This window comes from Syngnathus typhle, linkage group LG3 (assembly GCF_033458585.1).
Source record: "Syngnathus typhle isolate RoL2023-S1 ecotype Sweden linkage group LG3, RoL_Styp_1.0, whole genome shotgun sequence".
Classification (NCBI taxonomy): domain Eukaryota; kingdom Metazoa; phylum Chordata; class Actinopteri; order Syngnathiformes; family Syngnathidae; genus Syngnathus; species Syngnathus typhle.
This window is the reverse complement of record NC_083740.1, coordinates 577,432-593,998: the sequence shown is the minus strand read 5'-3', so window position 1 is coordinate 593,998 and position 16,567 is coordinate 577,432. Positions and strand designations below refer to the sequence as shown.

The following is a 16,567-nucleotide window of genomic DNA, read 5'->3' as shown; positions in this document are numbered from 1 at the left end:
ACAGACAGACAGACAGACAGCCAAGCATGCTCCATCCACTCAGCTGCTCCCTCCCAAACGCCCCTTTTTTTTTTCTTTTTTTCTGTCCTGGTGACGCGCTATCGAAGAGCGTATCGATCAAGGCGCCGCTATACATACCAAATGGGCACGCATTCTCACTGGCAAACGGTCGGAAAGCGAGCCAAAGTCCAGCAAAAAAAAAAAAAGTCACTCAATAATATGGGAGGGAAAAATTGCAATTTTCTTCACCTGCTTTCTTTTTTGAGTCATTTTCCAGAAAAAAAATATATATATTTTAGGAATTTTCTTAGTTAAAGGTCATGTGACCAGAAATTCGGTGTCGTATACTTTCAAGTTGCTAAGTAACTTTCTTACACGGAGACACACACACACAGGTCAAATGGAGATGAATGAGGGGCTTGCAGACCTTGACTTTTCTTTTTGAAATGACAGCAAGAAGCCTTTATTTTCTCATACGTTTGCTTTGACGCAGCTTAGCTTCATGTCCGTCCGTCCACTTTGCTGGCATTTCTCGCGTGCGTTCAAGCGTTCGACGTTCTTGAAGAAGGCCGTCGGTCCATACCTGCTTGCGCTAATCTTCTGATTGGAAAAAGGAAGGACTTGGTTCTGCCTCATGATGGAAAACAAAAAATACATTTGACACTTTTCTGGCTTTGATATGAAAGAAAACAAACAATTGGTAAACAGACAATAAGTGCTAGTTCATGATACTGCTGTTGTGGTCCTGATTTTCAAGTCAAAGGTCACCTGAGGTCAGATGAGCACGCAGGGCTTCTTCTTGACTTTAGTGGGCTGAGGACAAAGAACGGCTCGGATGGCCTCGTCGAATACGGTCTTCAGACCTCGCTGAGTCAGCGCCGAGCACTCCAGGTACTTGATGGCGTCTGCGCCAAAAAAAAAAAAAAACGCTTAGCAAAGCTGGGGGCGCCGCAGCCACGGCTCGGGTCCTCACCGATCTCCTTGGCCAGCGCCAGACCTTGCGGGTACGTGATGGGCGCCAGTTTCTTGTCCTTGAGCTTATCCACCGTGTCCTTTTCGTCCCGCAGGTCCAGCTTGGTGCCCACCAGTATGATGGGCGTGGACGGGCAATGGTGGCGTACCTCCGGGTACCACTGGTGCGTAAACGCCGCATCGTTACCACGGCGACACGGGACCTCGCTAAACCTTCCGGGTATTCCATTTAGGCCTTCAACGTGGCTTTTAAAGTCGGGTTTTAAATCGAGACAGGCAGTGGGTTTCAAATTCAAATCCCGGATTAGCGTTTGGAGGTCGGATTTTAGGATCGGATTGTCGTCGGCGATACGTAGCACGTACCTTAGCTCGGACGTTCTCGTGCGAAGCCGGACTCACCAGGGAGAAACAAATCAGAAACACGTCCTGTGCACACGCACACATGTGACTCTGAGCTTGTGTGTCCAGGAGTGTGTGTGTGTGTGTGTGTGTGTGTGTGTGTGTGTGTGTGTGTGTGTGTGTGCGCGTACCGTCTGCGGGTAGGACAACGGCCGGAGTCTGTCATAGTCCTCCTGGCCCGCTGTGTCCCACAGGCCCAAGTTGACCGGCTTGCTGTCCACCATCACGTTGGCCGAGTAGTTGTCAAAGCTCCAAGTCAACGAAAAAAAAGCAATTGGTGTCTTATGGCCTTCTCATGACGTGGTGTGTGTGCGTGTGTGTGTGTGTGGACACTCACACAGTGGGGATGTATTCCCCCGGGAAGGCATTGGTTGTGTAGCTGATGAGCAGACATGTTTTGCCCACCGCCCTGGAAAAGACACACGGTGAAAAAAGTCAAATGAAGAGTGCGTGCAAAGAGGAAGTGAAGTGTTTGAAAACAGGAAGTGGCCAGATGGATGCGTTGGCGTCACACCTGACACACAAGCGCCAGTTTTTTTTTTTTTCTTTTCTTTCAAACGACCGCACAGGATGCAAGAACGAGGTTCCGTTGGTACACACACACAAGCAAATGGCAAATTAGCGCTCAATGCACGTTGATGATGTCAACACAATCATCCAAACACTCTGGACGTAAAATGTCTTTTGCAGAAGTCATTCGGTTTTAGTTTGGTCAATTGGGTTGGAAGGGGGGGGGGTGCTAGCGAGGGAGTAAGCAAGTTGCTTGCCGTGAGTGAGTGAGTGAGTGAGTGAGTGAGTGAGTGAGTGAGTGAGTGAGTGAGTGAGTGAGTGAGTGAGTAGGAGTGAGCAAGTTGCTTAGTAGGCCAGTTAGTTAGTTAGTTAGTTAGTTAGTTAGTTAGTTAGTTAGTTAGTTAGTTAGTTAGTTAGTTAGACAGACAGTCACACGCTCTCTCTCAGCTCGTCTCTCGTTGAGTCGGTTCAACCGGTGGGTCAGCCAGAATAAAGCCGTGGAGTCGCGGGAAGTGGGACCTCCTGGTCCATTATCTGAGCCGACGGGCGCACCACCGACCGACCGTGCGAGAGATCTTTTCTTGCGAAGCTCACTTTGTGGTCAGAAAAGGAACTTGCCCAAAGTTGTCTCTCACGCTCGGACACACAAATCAGAACATTCTCTCCTTCGCCGGCAATGAAGCGGCCCGCCGACACTTTGCGCCCTCGTGCTCGAGTCGTACTCTTCTCGTGTAAATCGACTCATCGTCCACACGCATGGGCGAGAGTGTCCAAACGATCACGGCAATAAAAAGAATAAAAGTGCTCGATTGATTGATCAAGTTGAATAAAAGCGTAATAAATGAATAAAAAAAGTCGTACCCGTCTCCGACCACCACACACTTGATGGCCTGCATGCTGCGCCTCTTCACATTCAGCACACACACACACACACACTCAAAGACAAGATACCGTGTGACAACACAGGAAGCTGTAACACACACATGCAACACACACACACATGCGCACTTCTCACTTTGTGTGTGTGCTGTGCGTGCGGTTGAGGTGTCGCAGTCGCTTCTTTTCAGCTTCCTGTATATATGCATGTGTGTGTATGTATATATATATATATATATATATATATATATATATATATATATATATATATATATATATATATATATATATATATATACATATAAATGCATGCATGCAGACTAACACACACACATATATATATATTTATTTGTATGTGTTTGGACACGAAAAGGAAGTTCCAGACATCACTGCTGGAACATGACATCATATGATTGATTAAAAAAATGTCAGCACATCATGTTCCTTCTTGATGTCCATTCAGTGGTTTTATTTTGAAAGGGTGACTTCCTGTTTTTTTTTCTTGGGTGAATGTGTCTGTCATTCAAGTGTCACTTTGGATGCTTTGTGCTGAAGCAGCATCCACAGCAGCTCACTCTGCTTTTGTCACGCTGCGTTTTTTATTTTGGTGGAGCTCATGACTGACAGCCACATGGGTAAGATGAATTTTATTTTATTTTTTAAATATTTGTTTCCTGTTTTGTTTTTTCCCCTTGCTTTTGACATTTTGGGTTGCCTTTTTTAAATCTTCAGAATTTTTATTTTCTCTCCTTCTTTTTTCTTCAAAGTTTTGAATTGATACATAACTTGGGTTTTTTTCCCTGGCCATTGAATAAATTACAAATTTGTTTTGTATTTAAAAATGTTTGTTGATAGCTGTTTAGTTTAAAATGACATTTTAAGTTTAGAATGGAAAAAATAGAATATAATACAAGTATATGTTGACATACAATATATGAATTCTAGTAATATAAATGTAATACAAAGGGTTTGAAGACTAGTCAAACAACAAACCCACATTTGACTCGTTCTGCCACTGCTTTATTTTGAATTCCAAATTGAACTTTCGGTTCTTTTCCATTTCCCCTAAAACTTGAACCGAGACACAAAGGTAAACATGCAAACCTCCTTTCAAAGCGAGCCAATAGTCATTGCAAATCTTTAGAGATGCTTTCTAATGCTCCTCAATGGGAAAGTGTCTCTACATTTTTGAGCAGAGCAAAGTCAAGCGTGCTCTCATTTCCTCCATAAGGCTGCTTCTTCTTTCTCCTCGTGCGTGCGTGCGTGCGTGTGCGCGTGTTGCACAAGCAGCACCCAGGAAGGGCGTTTGGCTCACCGTGTGTCATTCACAAGAAGCCAGCATGCGCCACGAGAGGGCGCTGTGACGATCACATGATCACACCTCCGTCCGCTTTCGATCGAGTTACTGATGCAGAAGCTCCCATACAACGTGTGCCATCAAGTAGAAGGCCACTTTTGTTCCAGAATGATCGAGATTGTTTGTTTTGGTCCTATTTTGGATGATTTGATTTCATCTGGGCTGTTGCAGTTCTGTCGGGTTTCACAACGGCCGAAATGTTGGAGTTGGAGAGCATCAAGATGCACAAGAAAGGACTTCTGGATGACATCCAGGTACCATCTTTGATCATGACAAAAGACATCTTGGACATTTGAAGGAGACTTTTCTTGGTGTGTGTGTGTGTGTGTGTGTGTGTGTGTGTGTGTGTGCAGAAACTCAAGGATGAGATTGACAGCGTAATGGCCGAGATTCTCAATTTCGACTTGGCCGAGACCGAGGAAAGGTAGGCCGCTCTAACGTGGGCATCAAAAAATGGCATTTGGTTCAATTGCAGCCAGGCAGCTCCAGATTTCCAAACCAACTTGGTATTTTGGTGACTTGCCATCAAAAAGTGTTTTGTGTTTTCTTGCAGCAAAAGCGTGGGAAGGAAACAATTCTCCAATGGGAAGAAAAAGTTCAACATGGACCCAAAGAAGGTGAGCGGCAAAAAGTACAGGCGCTGTTTGTGCCGCCTTTGTTTGCCCGAGCCGTCTCGGAGAAGCGACCACTTCCTGTTTAGCGTGTCGCCGCCGCCTGCGCTGTTTCCGCCACACTTGACACATCGCAGCAGTTGTTTGTGTACTGCAAACGTGGACCTCAACTTGAAGATGTGAAAAGACGAGAGGGACAAAAACGAACTTTTTTTCCATGCAGACTCCCTTTTGCTGCAAAAGCAGAGCGTGTTGCGTTTACATTGCGGCTAAATGTGCCATCTGGAGCAGATCTGGATCAGATCTGGATTGAACTTGATTTGTCATCGCTTGTATGTGTGTGTGGTTCAGGGTATCAATTACCTGGTGGAGAACAGGTTATTGGAGAAGAGCGCTGCATGCATCGCCGACTTCCTCTACAAGGAGGAGGGCCTCAACAAGACGGCCATCGGAGAGTTCCTGGGAGAAAGGTGAACGAGCGCGTCCACCTCCGAAATGTTTGCTGGGCGGAGACTTTCTGGAAAATTCAGCCAAGGACCATGAATTGTTGTTCTTTTTCATCAGGGACGAGCTCCACCTGCAAACCTTGAAGGCCTTTGTGGAACTTCACGAGTTCTCCGACCTCAACTTGGTCCAGGCGCTGAGGTCTGCGTCCGCGTGCTCTGATGTCATCTTATGACATCATACTAATGACGTCCATCATTTCATTCCACCCGGCCGGCCGGCAGACAGTTCCTGTGGAGTTTCCGTCTGCCCGGCGAGGCCCAGAAGATCGACCGCATGATGGAGGCCTTTGCCGCGCGATACTGCCAATGCAACGTAAACGTCTTCCAGTCCACCGGTAAGTGTTGGTTCAGGACCGGAACCAGAACCTGCTCATTTGAGCATCGACCCGTACTTCTGCTGGTCTGGGCCTCTTCCGTGATGTCACTTCCTGTGCGCGTCCCCCACAGACACGTGCTACATCTTGTCGTTCGCCATCATCATGCTGAACACCAGCTTGCACAACCCCAACGTGAAGGACAAGACCACGCTGGAGCGATTCGTTTGCATGAACAAAGGCATCAACAACGGCCGCGACCTCCCCGTGGAGCTGCTCTCGGTAAAAAGCGCCCGCCGCTCCGTCCTTCTCATTTGTGCTGGTGTCAATAAACCTTTTTTTTTCCCCCTCATAGAAACTTTACGAGAGCATCCGCAAGGAGCCCTTCAAGATTCCCGAGGACGACGGCAACGACCTGACGCACACGTTCTTCAACCCCGACAGAGAAGGATGGCTCCTCAAGCTGGGTAAATGTGCGCTCTCTTCTTTCCTCCTTTGGCCTTTTTCATGACCTTTTGTTTTTTTGGGGGGGGCGAAGGCGGCCGAGTGAAGACGTGGAAGAGGCGATGGTTCATCCTCACCGACAACTGCCTCTACTACTTTGAGTTCACCACCGTAAGGCCTCCCGCTCTGTCTCTCTCTTTCTCTCCTTCACTCTCTCTCTCTCTCTCTCTCTGTCTCTCTCTCTCTCTCTCTCTCTCTCTCTCTCTCTCTCTCTCTTTCTCTCTGTCTCTCTGTCTCTCTGTCTCTCTGTCTCTCTCTCTGTCTCTCTCTCTGTCTCTCTCTCTCTTTCTCTCTCTCTGTCTCTCTGTCTCTCTGTCTCTCTGTCTCTCTCTCTGTCTCTCTCTCTGTCTCTCTCTCTGTCTCTCTCTGTGTGTATCAAAAGTCTACACACCCCTGTTCAATTGAGACCAAGAGGAATCTTCCACCATAATGTCCGACTCGCATCCTCCCTCTGGCTATCAGAGGGGTGTGTCGACTTTTATCTCTTCACATTCGCCACTCCTGATGGTTGACTTTTGCCAGCAGGACAAAGAGCCTCGAGGCATCATCCCTCTGGAGAACCTGTGCGTCCGGGACGTCCCCTTTCCCCGCAAACCTGTGAGCGTTCTATCCATTTCTCTCCACATGGTTTGTATTTTGAATTTGGATTGAAATTTGCCCGCCGTCCAGTACTGCCTGGAGCTGTACAACCCCAACAGTCGAGGTCAGAAGATCAAAGCGTGCAAGACGGAGACGGACGGCCGCGTGGTGGAGGGCAAGCACCAATCGTACGCCATCTGCGCTGCCAGCGCCGGCGAGAGAGACTCCTGGATCCACGCCATCAGGTACCCCACGCCCGCACATAGCAGATTCTCTTTTGGGTTTCATTCTTTTTTTTGTATTGATATTATTTTGTAAAATTTTTTATGATTATTTTTTAAACAAAAATAAAAATCCATCCTGCAATCAGCAAATCAAACAATATTCTGGTAGTAGCAACAGAACACAGCTCATTGGCGGTCCGTCTCTGTGTTGATTTTGAAAAGGGCGAGCATCACCAGGGACCCTTTCTACGACCTGGTGTCCCAGCGCAAGAAGAAACTAATCAAGCAGAACCAGGAGGACTGAACCAGACACCGGTCGACAGAACTCACGCGCCGGCGGACATTTTGGATCCAAATCGTTTCCTATTGACGGAAGCGGGTGTTGAGCAAGTTGTTGAACACGGTCGCCCGCCCGCCCGCCCGCCCGCCCGATAAGTGGAGTGGCGCCATCCGACGGAGAAATGAAGCCCAAAGATTAGATTAGGCTCAAAAAGCGTGGCACGCCGCGAAAATAGGAATGTGTCTTTTGGGGAAGTTTGCTGACAAATGAGGGTGCAGCTCTTTCAGGATTGAACCATTCATCACTTCCTCTTGCCGGGGAGTCGACTTCTGCTTCAGAAATACTTGTAAATATAAAAAATATTTTTTGCCGTTGAATCATTTCATGACTAATGCCTAAAAATGGCTTTTTGTGTAAAAGTATGTGTTACGTGTTGAGCATTGTTCCTAATATAAAAGTGAATCAAAGTGAATAGTTTGACAAGTGTTCTTTGCTGCCCTCCAGTGGCCAAAAAAAAAACACTCAAAAGACAAGACTATTTCTTGTTGCGTTTTTTCTGGAGCTAAAATAATGATAAAAAGAAAAGAAAAGTAATTGTTTTGATCTGAACTGCAACATTTTATTTCAACTGATTTAGTACCTGCAACACGGAAGTGGCTACAACCTCATTACTTAACATGACCTCAAAGAATCCATCCGCATTAAGAACACAAATTAAATGATAAAAAGTGATTTTATTTTTGGGCAACAACAAAGAAGGCATTTTTGTGTGGCTTTTTTTAGCCGGCTTGGTCGGTCAGCCCTGGAGCTAGCACGCCCCTTCCACCGAGCGGCAGGACGTCTGAGGCCCGCTAACAAAAGTGAATTTAGTGCTTGTAAACCGTTCGACAATCTGCTTGTCTACCTCAGGACACTTTGCACACTTGCTTAGGTCGGCGCTGACTCCTCTGGCCTGCAGAACAAACAGCAAAAAAAAGAAGAAGAAGGATTCAAAAAGTGCCCAGCGGACTTTTTCCATCCACCGTACCGCATCACTCACTGATGTTGTCTTGCGTGGTGTCTAACGTCTGCACCGAGTCGGTCCTGGCCCCGAGCGTGGACGGCCTCTTGAGGAGCTTGAGCTTGTTGGTGGGTGACTTGACCTTGACCTCCAGGGGGTCCTGGCTCCCCAGGTGTCCCGTGGACTCGGCGGGGGCGGGGCTGGCCCTCTCGCTGTTGAGGGACAGCTTGCTGGACGACCATCTCTTGGTGATCCTCTGCTTCAGCGTCAGTCTCTTCTTCTCCTGCGGGACCCCGTTGGCCCTCTTGAAGAACTCCACCGGTTCCGACGGGAGCGGGCTGAGGCGGTCCAGCTTCTCGCTGGTGGTGATCTGCTCCTGGGGCACGGTAAGCCGCAAGAGCTCGGACGGTCTGGTGGGCCCCTGCAGGGACCTGGGCGGCTGCGGCGTGTCCGGGAACATGAGGAAGTACTTGGGGTTGTAGTACTTGTGAGCGGGCACCTCGATGTTATTGACTTTGAGGGGGTCGCCGAGGCTGACTTGGAAGCGGGACGTGGTGGCGGGAAGCGGGGGCCGCTTGGGGCCCGCTTTGGAGCGCACGCTGGCGCTTGTGTTGGCCGGCGGGCTCACGTGGAACTCGCGGAAGAGGTCCAGCTTCTCTGACACGGCGTAGAGCTCGCGGAAGTCCTGGTCAAAGAAGTCCACCACCTGGCCCGTCATCACCGTGATGGTGTTGCGGTCCATGCGCGACGAGGACCACGAGTAACTGTCGCGTGGGAAAGACTTGTCAGTGTGACGTCATGACGATTGCGGGACATTACGTTAGGGCTAGAATATGGTTTCCTTTTTTTTCTACATATTTATTTATTTACGTATTTATTAATTAAATGAAATGACTGTGTTGCTGGCACACTTCAACAGCAGCATAAAGCATCCAAATAATTTTGGCTGACACCGGAAATGAAAAATGACCCTTGCGAAACTTCCGGCCGGCGGTTAATTTGACAGCCGGGGGCACCTGGCGGGACGGGACGGCGATTTTCTTTTTTGGCCTCGACCAATGTCGCCCGAATCGGCTTCGTCGCCACATTCGTCTTTCTTTCGAAGAATACACAACACTGCTCGACGAAAATGACTTTATTTTTGGACAACGCCACCAACTTGGTGCCACGCTGGACTCGCAATTCGGCGAGAAGATGCCGGCCGGCCGGCTGGCACGAAGACGCCGCTCGCCCGCCCGCTCGCCACCAAATGGTGAGTGATTTTTACTTTTTTTTTTTTTTTTTTTAATTCCTCCCGAGCAAAGTGTCTTCACGCGGTCAGCGGCAAGTTCCGCGTGTACATTGTTGGAATGTCGCTGCAGCGTAAATGTTTTCATACTTTTGTCACCGAGTTCATCGTTCATGTGGGCAAAGACAATGCCTTGACTTTTGCGACGTTAGTCTTTTATCGCCATGAATGTGAAATAACCAGGTCGTAAAGCGACAACTGTCCACTCACTTAAGTATTTCAACTTGTTGGGATTTATGTTGCGTTTGGACTTTGATTCAGTCATCATAAACCGAAACACTTGGTCAATAAAAAAAAAAAAAAAAATTAAAAAATATTTCGCGTTGCGCGCGAGGCCTTTCCAGCTTCTTGAGTTTAAAGAGTTTGAGGCCCGGCTGACACCTCGACAGCCGAGGCGGAACCGACACGTGTTGTGATTCGCTGGCGTCAATGGAAGGACGCTAATGACTCTCTGAAGCGAAGCACTTAAGCTTTTCAAAACAAGAACTTCGAGTCTTGAGGCAGGTTCGCTTGCTGGGTGCGGCGGAGCAGTGAAATGAGCTCTCACTTGTTTGTTTGAACTTTGACCTTTGCTCTGGCGCGAATTACCTTGGTTGTTTATCTTAGTGAACAATTTCGAGGGGGATGATTTTAGTTTGCACCGTCAAATTTCATATCGCAAAGTGAATCTGGCTTCGGACGCTGGCTTTAAAAAAAAAAATAAAATAAAAAAAAATAAAATGTAGAACTTGTTGCTAATGGTAAACCGTCACATGGACCAATGGGAGAGGATTTCCTGGGGACGTTGGCGTTTCTCACCTGTAGGATCCAAAGACCACTTTGTCTCCGTCGACCAGCATGTACTTGGAGCACAAGGAGCCGGGCAGTCTGCCGAAGGACAAGTTGAAGCCCACCCCGGAGAGGGTCCGGGCGCGAATGTTCTGCAATTCACACGCAGTTTGGGACGACAAACATTTTTACCATCCGGAGACGAGAAGTTGCAACACGTCAGTTGTTTCAAGAGCTTCAAATGTCACCCTGCGCTTGGCTCGGCGTCCCGCATTTTTTGCGGTGAGCCGTACCAGGAAATGACTCCGAGCCAAAAAAGAGCTGCAGGTGTCCGCTGGAGGTAAATGTATGCAAATTCAGAACCTCTTCCAGTCAAGTCCACCTTTTGCATCCGGACCGAAGCAAGAAGCGGCAAGGCCTTAGCACGAAGGGTCTTACCCGCAGGTGCTGGGCGCCGATCTGCAGCCGAGAGCACATGTCCAGGAAGTGCGGCACGCCGTGTTGGTCCAGCAGGATGTAGATGGGCACCGAGCGGCGCCAGGCGGCGTCCATCAGGTCCTGCAGGATCTGCAGGTCGGTGAGCAGGTCCATCACGATGGCGATCACCTACCAGGACAAGGGCGGGGGGGGGGGGGGGGGGGGTGGGGGTGTCACAACGCAAACTCTTCAGCCAAGGGGTGGGTGGTGGTGAAGGCCGGGAAAATGGATGGATGTCATGACTTCTGACTGCCCTCCCCCCTCCCCTCATTTACTTCTGATGACTGAAGTTGAATGAGTTAGTTGTATTCAGCAGGCCACACAAGTGAACCACTGACTCACCCCCCCCCCCCCCCCCCCCTTTCACTGCCCGCCTTTATTGCGCAACCTAATGAATGGTGGAAACTTTTCGACTTCTCCTTTCCGAGCACTCTTCTAGAATTTGAAGCAAGATGCCCCTGCACCCGAGGAGTTACGAGCGTTGCTCTTGTATTGAACTTGTCGCTGACAGCTTGGCTTTCCTCCAAGAGAAGGCTCAGAAGGGCCATTACATTAGGTATGCCCGCACACACAAAAAAAAAAAAAAAAAGTCTCAAAGAGCCTCCGGGCGTCCGGCTGGATTGTGAAGCAGCCTTTCCCAAAAGAAAGAAAAAAGGAGACTCAAAAGCAAATCATCGTACAACTACGGAACCCTGGAAGTGACAAACAAATTGTCAACACGGCGTTGCTTTCGGGGAAATTAAAGACAAAACCGGTTTCAGGCAATCAAGTCCGCTGATTCCGATTTCTTTCCTGCAACTTCCTCGAAGCATTTTTGCCCTTTTCCACCTCAGCGGCGTCTTGACAAGTCTGAGCCGGTGTGGCCTGCTCAAATATTTGGCGTGCGCGCCGGGACGGCCTCGAGCACCACAACCAAACCGTTATTGATTACACGATCGCGAGACAATACGAGGCCGTACGCCGGCCGTGCTCATAAATCACTTTCCAAAATGGCCGACAGGAAGTGGATACGTTCATGAAATGAAAGAAGCCCTGTTGTGTTTTGACTGCCCCGAAGTTGGAGACTACACCAAACAGTTGTTGTTGTCGTCAGTCGCAAAAGCTTTGAAACCATGAATGAATTGAAACCAGAATAAAAACAAACCACCTGAGCAATTTTTTCCGAGCGGGCGTCGAGCTTCAAAAATAAAACTTTGGAAATGCCCCGGCAGCATAGCAACGCGGTGACCTCATCTCCGGCCGATGAAGGAAATAAATAAACACGTTTGGTGTGACGTCAGCTCGCGTGTCGGTCTCTAACTTGGCACGTTTGTGCAATAGCCGGCTTTCCGCACGCACACAAGACGAGCACCGCCATGAAGGATATGTTTGGACAAATTTCAATGGCCTCTTTTCTGGCACCTTTGAAAAAGCAAATGACAGCAACTGGTTTCAGAAGTTATTATTTCTCCCCTTCTGGGACCTCTCCTGATTTTAAAAACCAAACAAAAACAAAAGAAAAAAACTTAGAGAGCAATTTCTTTGTTAAAAACAACCTCCAAAAATCACCCCCCCTCCTTTTTATGTGGTAATCATGTTGCGCAATTAAGATCAATTAATAGCTGAAACCAGTTGATCACGCAGCCTTAGTAAGAAAACCAAAAAGCCTCCAGGATGCACGTCCGCAACGGTAACTTACTCAAGGCTTTTATTTACCTACAGCTGCTTAAAAATAAAAAATAAAACCCACCCTATGCAAACATAGAAAGCTCTTTGGCAGAGATAAAGAAATGAAAGTCCGAGGCCCATATTTGGGTGACTTTTGTAATTCCAACCATTCATTCAAATTCTTCATGACGTTGAGAAAACGTGTATTTTGATTGCACTATACTGTTTAACACTTGAGTGCCAAATTCATTTAAGCGTGCTGGCCCACATCACGATTAAATTGGAAGGAATTTGGTAAATTATAACCATGATGACCGTTATGATCCTATTAGACTTGACACAGATCCGATCGGTTCGGTCGATAATTTGCATTTAGTGTTTGCAAAATCGATGGTCTGTTGCAAAACAGTCATTCGCCGACCGCATTGTCGGGATCCGCAAAATAAGCCACTCCAGGGACGTTCCAATTAGTAATCGTTTGTTTTGATGATATTGCATGCGCGCGCACTCTCACCCACCTTGCTGGCCTCCTGGATGAGCCTGCGCACCACCTCCTTGATATGCGGTCCGTTGTCCTTGGGAGGGTGCGTGTGGATCGCCACCCGGGTCACCCCCTTGAAGAAGCCCCCGCTGGGCCAGCCAATGTCCAGCGGCGGCACCTCGGTGTCGGACATCTGCGGCCAGTAGGTGGAGTGGACCCCGGAGTCCGAGGAGGGAGACGAGCGCGCGCCCGCCTCCCGCTCCCCCTCCCCGGCTGCGTCGTACTGTTTAAAGTTATTGGTGAGCTGTTTGACCTCCCTGGCGGATAAAAAATCGATTTTGTTGTCATCCTTGAGGCGCATTTTGAACGCGCCGTCGCCGTTCTTGAGCAGCTCCTCGACGGCGGCGCGCTGCTCCTCGCTGTAGTAGAACTCCGGCCGCGTCTCGGCCACCTGGACGCCGATTCGGCCGTCCTCCATGCACACGAGCTGGGACTCGGCCATGGCAGCTGTCCGTTCCGTGCGCTTGGCCCGAAGGAGAGTTGCGGCCGGCCGCTTCGAATCGAATCGACGCGCAGTAGGAAGAGAGCCCGAGCGCACAAAGTTACCTGAGGCCGGGGGAGTGGAAAAGGGGCGCGGCCGGCCGGGGGTGCTGCCTTCGCTGGCAAGCGGAATTTACACCATTCTAATGAACACGTCGTAAAGAAAGTTTTCAAACAGCACTAGGGGTGTAAATCGCGACACGATACGATATCATATCGATACAAAGAACTACGATACGATATTTGCAGATATCTTAAAGCCTGCTGCGATTCATTCGCGATATATCACGATATAGTGCTCTACGATCGATTTTTTTTTAAAATATAAAATATAGAATCTCCTGATTTATAACAATTCATACGCAAAATCAACAAGGTACTGCAAAGTCTTTATTTAGGAAATGACAAGAGTATTGTAGTATACAAAGTGCTTATTTTAACACTGAACTTTGTCGTGTTTTTTCTTTAAATGTGCATCGAGATTTGTGCTCCCTGAATATTTGATCACCGCATGGCAGGATTTACAAACTGCACGTGTCTTGTCCGTTGAGTCATCTTTTCTTTGGAATCCAAAGTGCTTCCAAAGAATGACTTGAAGCCTAAAGGGGAGCCGATTTCCTCGTCATTTTGGACACTAGCCATAGCACCAGCCCAGGAGCCGCGTACTAGTCGTCGCCTCCCCTTTCACGTGCGTGCTCTGCTCACAACGCAACACGCCGCTCACTGCTCCCGGAAAGAGGAAGCAAGCAACAATGAACTGGATTTCAAAATAAAGTCGCGTCTAATGTCCGAAGTCAAACACGGCGATATAAATCGATGTTTACCTTTAGCATCGATGCCAATAAATCATCGAGCATTATATCGATTAATCGATGTGTATCGATGAATCGTTACACCCCTAAACAGCACGGGTTCGTCCCACTCCTTCTTATATTTGCCATCTATTGTGCCAGCATTCAACATATCCGCGTTGCTACTCAGTCTCAAGGAAAGCCCAATTTGACATACTTCCAAGCGGCACCCGAACGCACCACTTTTGACGTCGAGCACTTTTTATTATTATGGATGTGCAGCACAATATAAAAACTGAGCAAAGTTCACATTTAAACGTCAAGGGCGTGACAAAGGTCACATGCTTTCGTGGAAATGGATGCATTGAAAGCAAACGTGTCCCTCTAATGGCTTTTTCAAAATGTCTTGAATGTGTTTACGTTATGCCAACGAGTTGGACTTCATTGTTCGAGCATCATTTGTGGTTAGCTACTAGCTCCAGTGGCGTTGCTGTCATGCGTGAAATGCTAACAACTTCTTAACATCTCCAAGTCATTAGTCTTATGTAATCATTGCCTCCCCGTTTTTTTCTTAAATTATTTTTATTCATTTTATGGTTATTTCAAATCTACGTAGACCGTGCTCCATTCAATTGATCCTAAAACGCCACCATGCTGTAATGACTCTGTGCGCCACCAGAGGGCAGTAAAATACAAACAAATAGAACGCAACTTTTCAAGTTTACGACCAGGCACTCACTCGGTTATCAATGTTATATTTATAGTACTTATGTGTACAAATTTCAAATAGGAGTTTCTCTCTGAAATGAGCATTGGACACACTGCATTTTTAAACCGTTTATTCCGATGTTGACTTTTTATGGACAGTAAGATAGCAGAAAAATAGGAAGGATTACAGCAACTATTTATATTTTTGGATGGCTGGATAACTGAGTGACAAGGGCGGACCATTTGCTCAAATCCTTGCACTGTATCTGATTGTGTTGTGCGCGCTGAACATAAATCCACCAAAATGGTTTGTTTGCCTCGCTCGCCCTCTAAACCCGACGAGCGTAAACATGCTTTAATTGACTCGGGTCGGGGATGGATAGGAGCGACCATCTCATTATGCCCTCAGACGTACGTGTGCGTGCGTGGCGGCTATTTATTCAAGAGCGTGTCATTAGTACGCTCGCAGCCATTCGGAGCCTCTGCGTGGTGGTGGCGGCGGCGGCGGTGGTGGTGGCGGCGCCGGTGACAAACAGCAAATTAAACAGGGGTCAGTCGCCTTGACTCCATTATCGGCGTCCAAGACCCAAATGAGCATCTGGAAGGAAGCGAATAGGGTTTGAGTTTGCACCTTAAAAGGGCCCCGACATCCCACATTTGTGTAGGTTGACTTTTTCGACACTCGTCCGCTTAAATATATTTACATAAACGACGAGAACGCCGTTGTCAAAGACTGACGTGGACAAAAGTGCCCACGTTGAGGTTGATTCAGAGGCGCTCGGTCTTGGCCCTGAGTCATCCATCCGGGATGGACTCCAGCTTCCCTCTCACCTCGAGCAAAATTTACGTTATCAAAAAGATGGATGGATGGACTTGCTGTATTTCAACTTCCTTCCTCTCACACCATCACGGTTAATTGAACATTGATTGCAAACCAATGCCAAACCTCCTCAATGTTTGTGTGTGTGTGTGCGTGTTTGTGTCATCTTTGTGGCACAAAAAGGCTTCAAAGTTTCTTTGAAGGAGGTGGAAAAAGAAAACAACAAACCCAAGAGGAGCAGTAGGAGATGCTAACCGTGGGCTGAGTGATGACTTTGCTGGCTGGGAGGGAGGGAGGGAGGATGGGTTGGGTTGGGAGGAGCCGCCCAAACGTGCCTTGCAACACAAGCTTTTGATTGAAGTGAGAAGACGTCGTAAACATGGCCGTTGGTCGACGGCTGTGAAATGAAATGACAAAACTTTGGCGTTGAAATATCAAACAGACGCTTCCGCCCGAAGAAAGCGCGGCGCCATGAAAGGAAGGAATTGAATGCAAATGACATTGTAGTGTAGGCCGCATGCTGACGGTCTGAGAGCACCACCTTCGCTGATTGCATCTTTTAAGGTCCCCTAAAAAAGACTTTAGGCTGAACATATGTATCTTTTCGATTGGACCCAAATGTTTTGATTTGATTTTTGTTGGTGTCAAAATTGCGCTTGTCATGTTTGTGATCATGAATGTGCCCGCCGACTCTTTTCTGCCATCTTGTGATAACCGCCTCATTTCCTGCTTTTATTTTACATTTGAGGCGGAGGATCTTCAATCACGCATCACTTGAGGAATTCCCAGAGTTTGGAAGCCAGAAGGAGAAGGTGGGAGGAGGAGGACGGACGGACGGACGGGCGGGGGGATGCATCTGCGGCCAACTCGAACCTGCGGCTCCGCCGATGACGCTGCCGAGGTGAGAGAGGGGGG

General features: G+C 48.1%; 3 protein-coding genes across 6 annotated transcripts; 1 reads left to right on the top strand and 2 right to left on the bottom strand.

The window, feature by feature from the left end:
* Positions 1-433: 433 nt before the first annotated feature.
* Positions 434-2,895, bottom strand: rac2 (Rac family small GTPase 2). Of its 3 annotated transcripts, none has more exons than XM_061273870.1 (7): positions 2,743-2,895; positions 1,709-1,780; positions 1,503-1,620; positions 1,336-1,398; positions 974-1,133; positions 769-905; positions 434-631 (listed from the first exon to the last, which is right to left on the bottom strand). In XM_061273870.1, the coding sequence occupies exons 1-6, from the start codon at positions 2,775-2,777 to the stop codon at positions 775-777; spliced, it is 579 nt and encodes a 192-aa protein (XP_061129854.1). In that variant the 5' UTR covers positions 2,778-2,895; the 3' UTR covers positions 434-631; positions 769-774. The 3 variants fall into 3 exon arrangements, with proteins under 3 accessions (XP_061129854.1, XP_061129855.1, XP_061129853.1); XM_061273871.1 differs by having other exon boundaries at positions 434-600; XM_061273869.1 differs by having other exon boundaries at positions 434-627; positions 2,743-2,894.
* Positions 2,896-3,237: 342 nt separating this feature from the next.
* Positions 3,238-7,604, top strand: LOC133151111 (cytohesin-4-like). 2 transcript variants are annotated; one of them, XM_061273868.1, is made up of 13 exons: positions 3,238-3,392; positions 4,286-4,368; positions 4,468-4,538; positions 4,668-4,731; positions 5,077-5,195; positions 5,290-5,370; positions 5,454-5,566; positions 5,679-5,827; positions 5,901-6,012; positions 6,084-6,160; positions 6,575-6,646; positions 6,719-6,873; positions 7,075-7,604. In XM_061273868.1, the coding sequence occupies exons 1-13, from the start codon at positions 3,374-3,376 to the stop codon at positions 7,154-7,156; spliced, it is 1,197 nt and encodes a 398-aa protein (XP_061129852.1). In that variant the 5' UTR covers positions 3,238-3,373; the 3' UTR covers positions 7,157-7,604. The 2 variants fall into 2 exon arrangements, with proteins under 2 accessions (XP_061129852.1, XP_061129851.1); XM_061273867.1 differs by having other exon boundaries at positions 6,572-6,646.
* Positions 7,605-7,846: 242 nt separating this feature from the next.
* Positions 7,847-13,418, bottom strand: LOC133151109 (protein FAM83F-like). Its single transcript, XM_061273866.1, has 5 exons — positions 12,831-13,418; positions 10,627-10,794; positions 10,219-10,340; positions 8,172-8,896; positions 7,847-8,084 (listed from the first exon to the last, which is right to left on the bottom strand). The coding sequence occupies exons 1-5, from the start codon at positions 13,293-13,295 to the stop codon at positions 8,038-8,040; spliced, it is 1,527 nt and encodes a 508-aa protein (XP_061129850.1). The 5' UTR covers positions 13,296-13,418; the 3' UTR covers positions 7,847-8,037.
* Between the last annotated feature and the right edge of the window lie 3,149 nt (positions 13,419-16,567).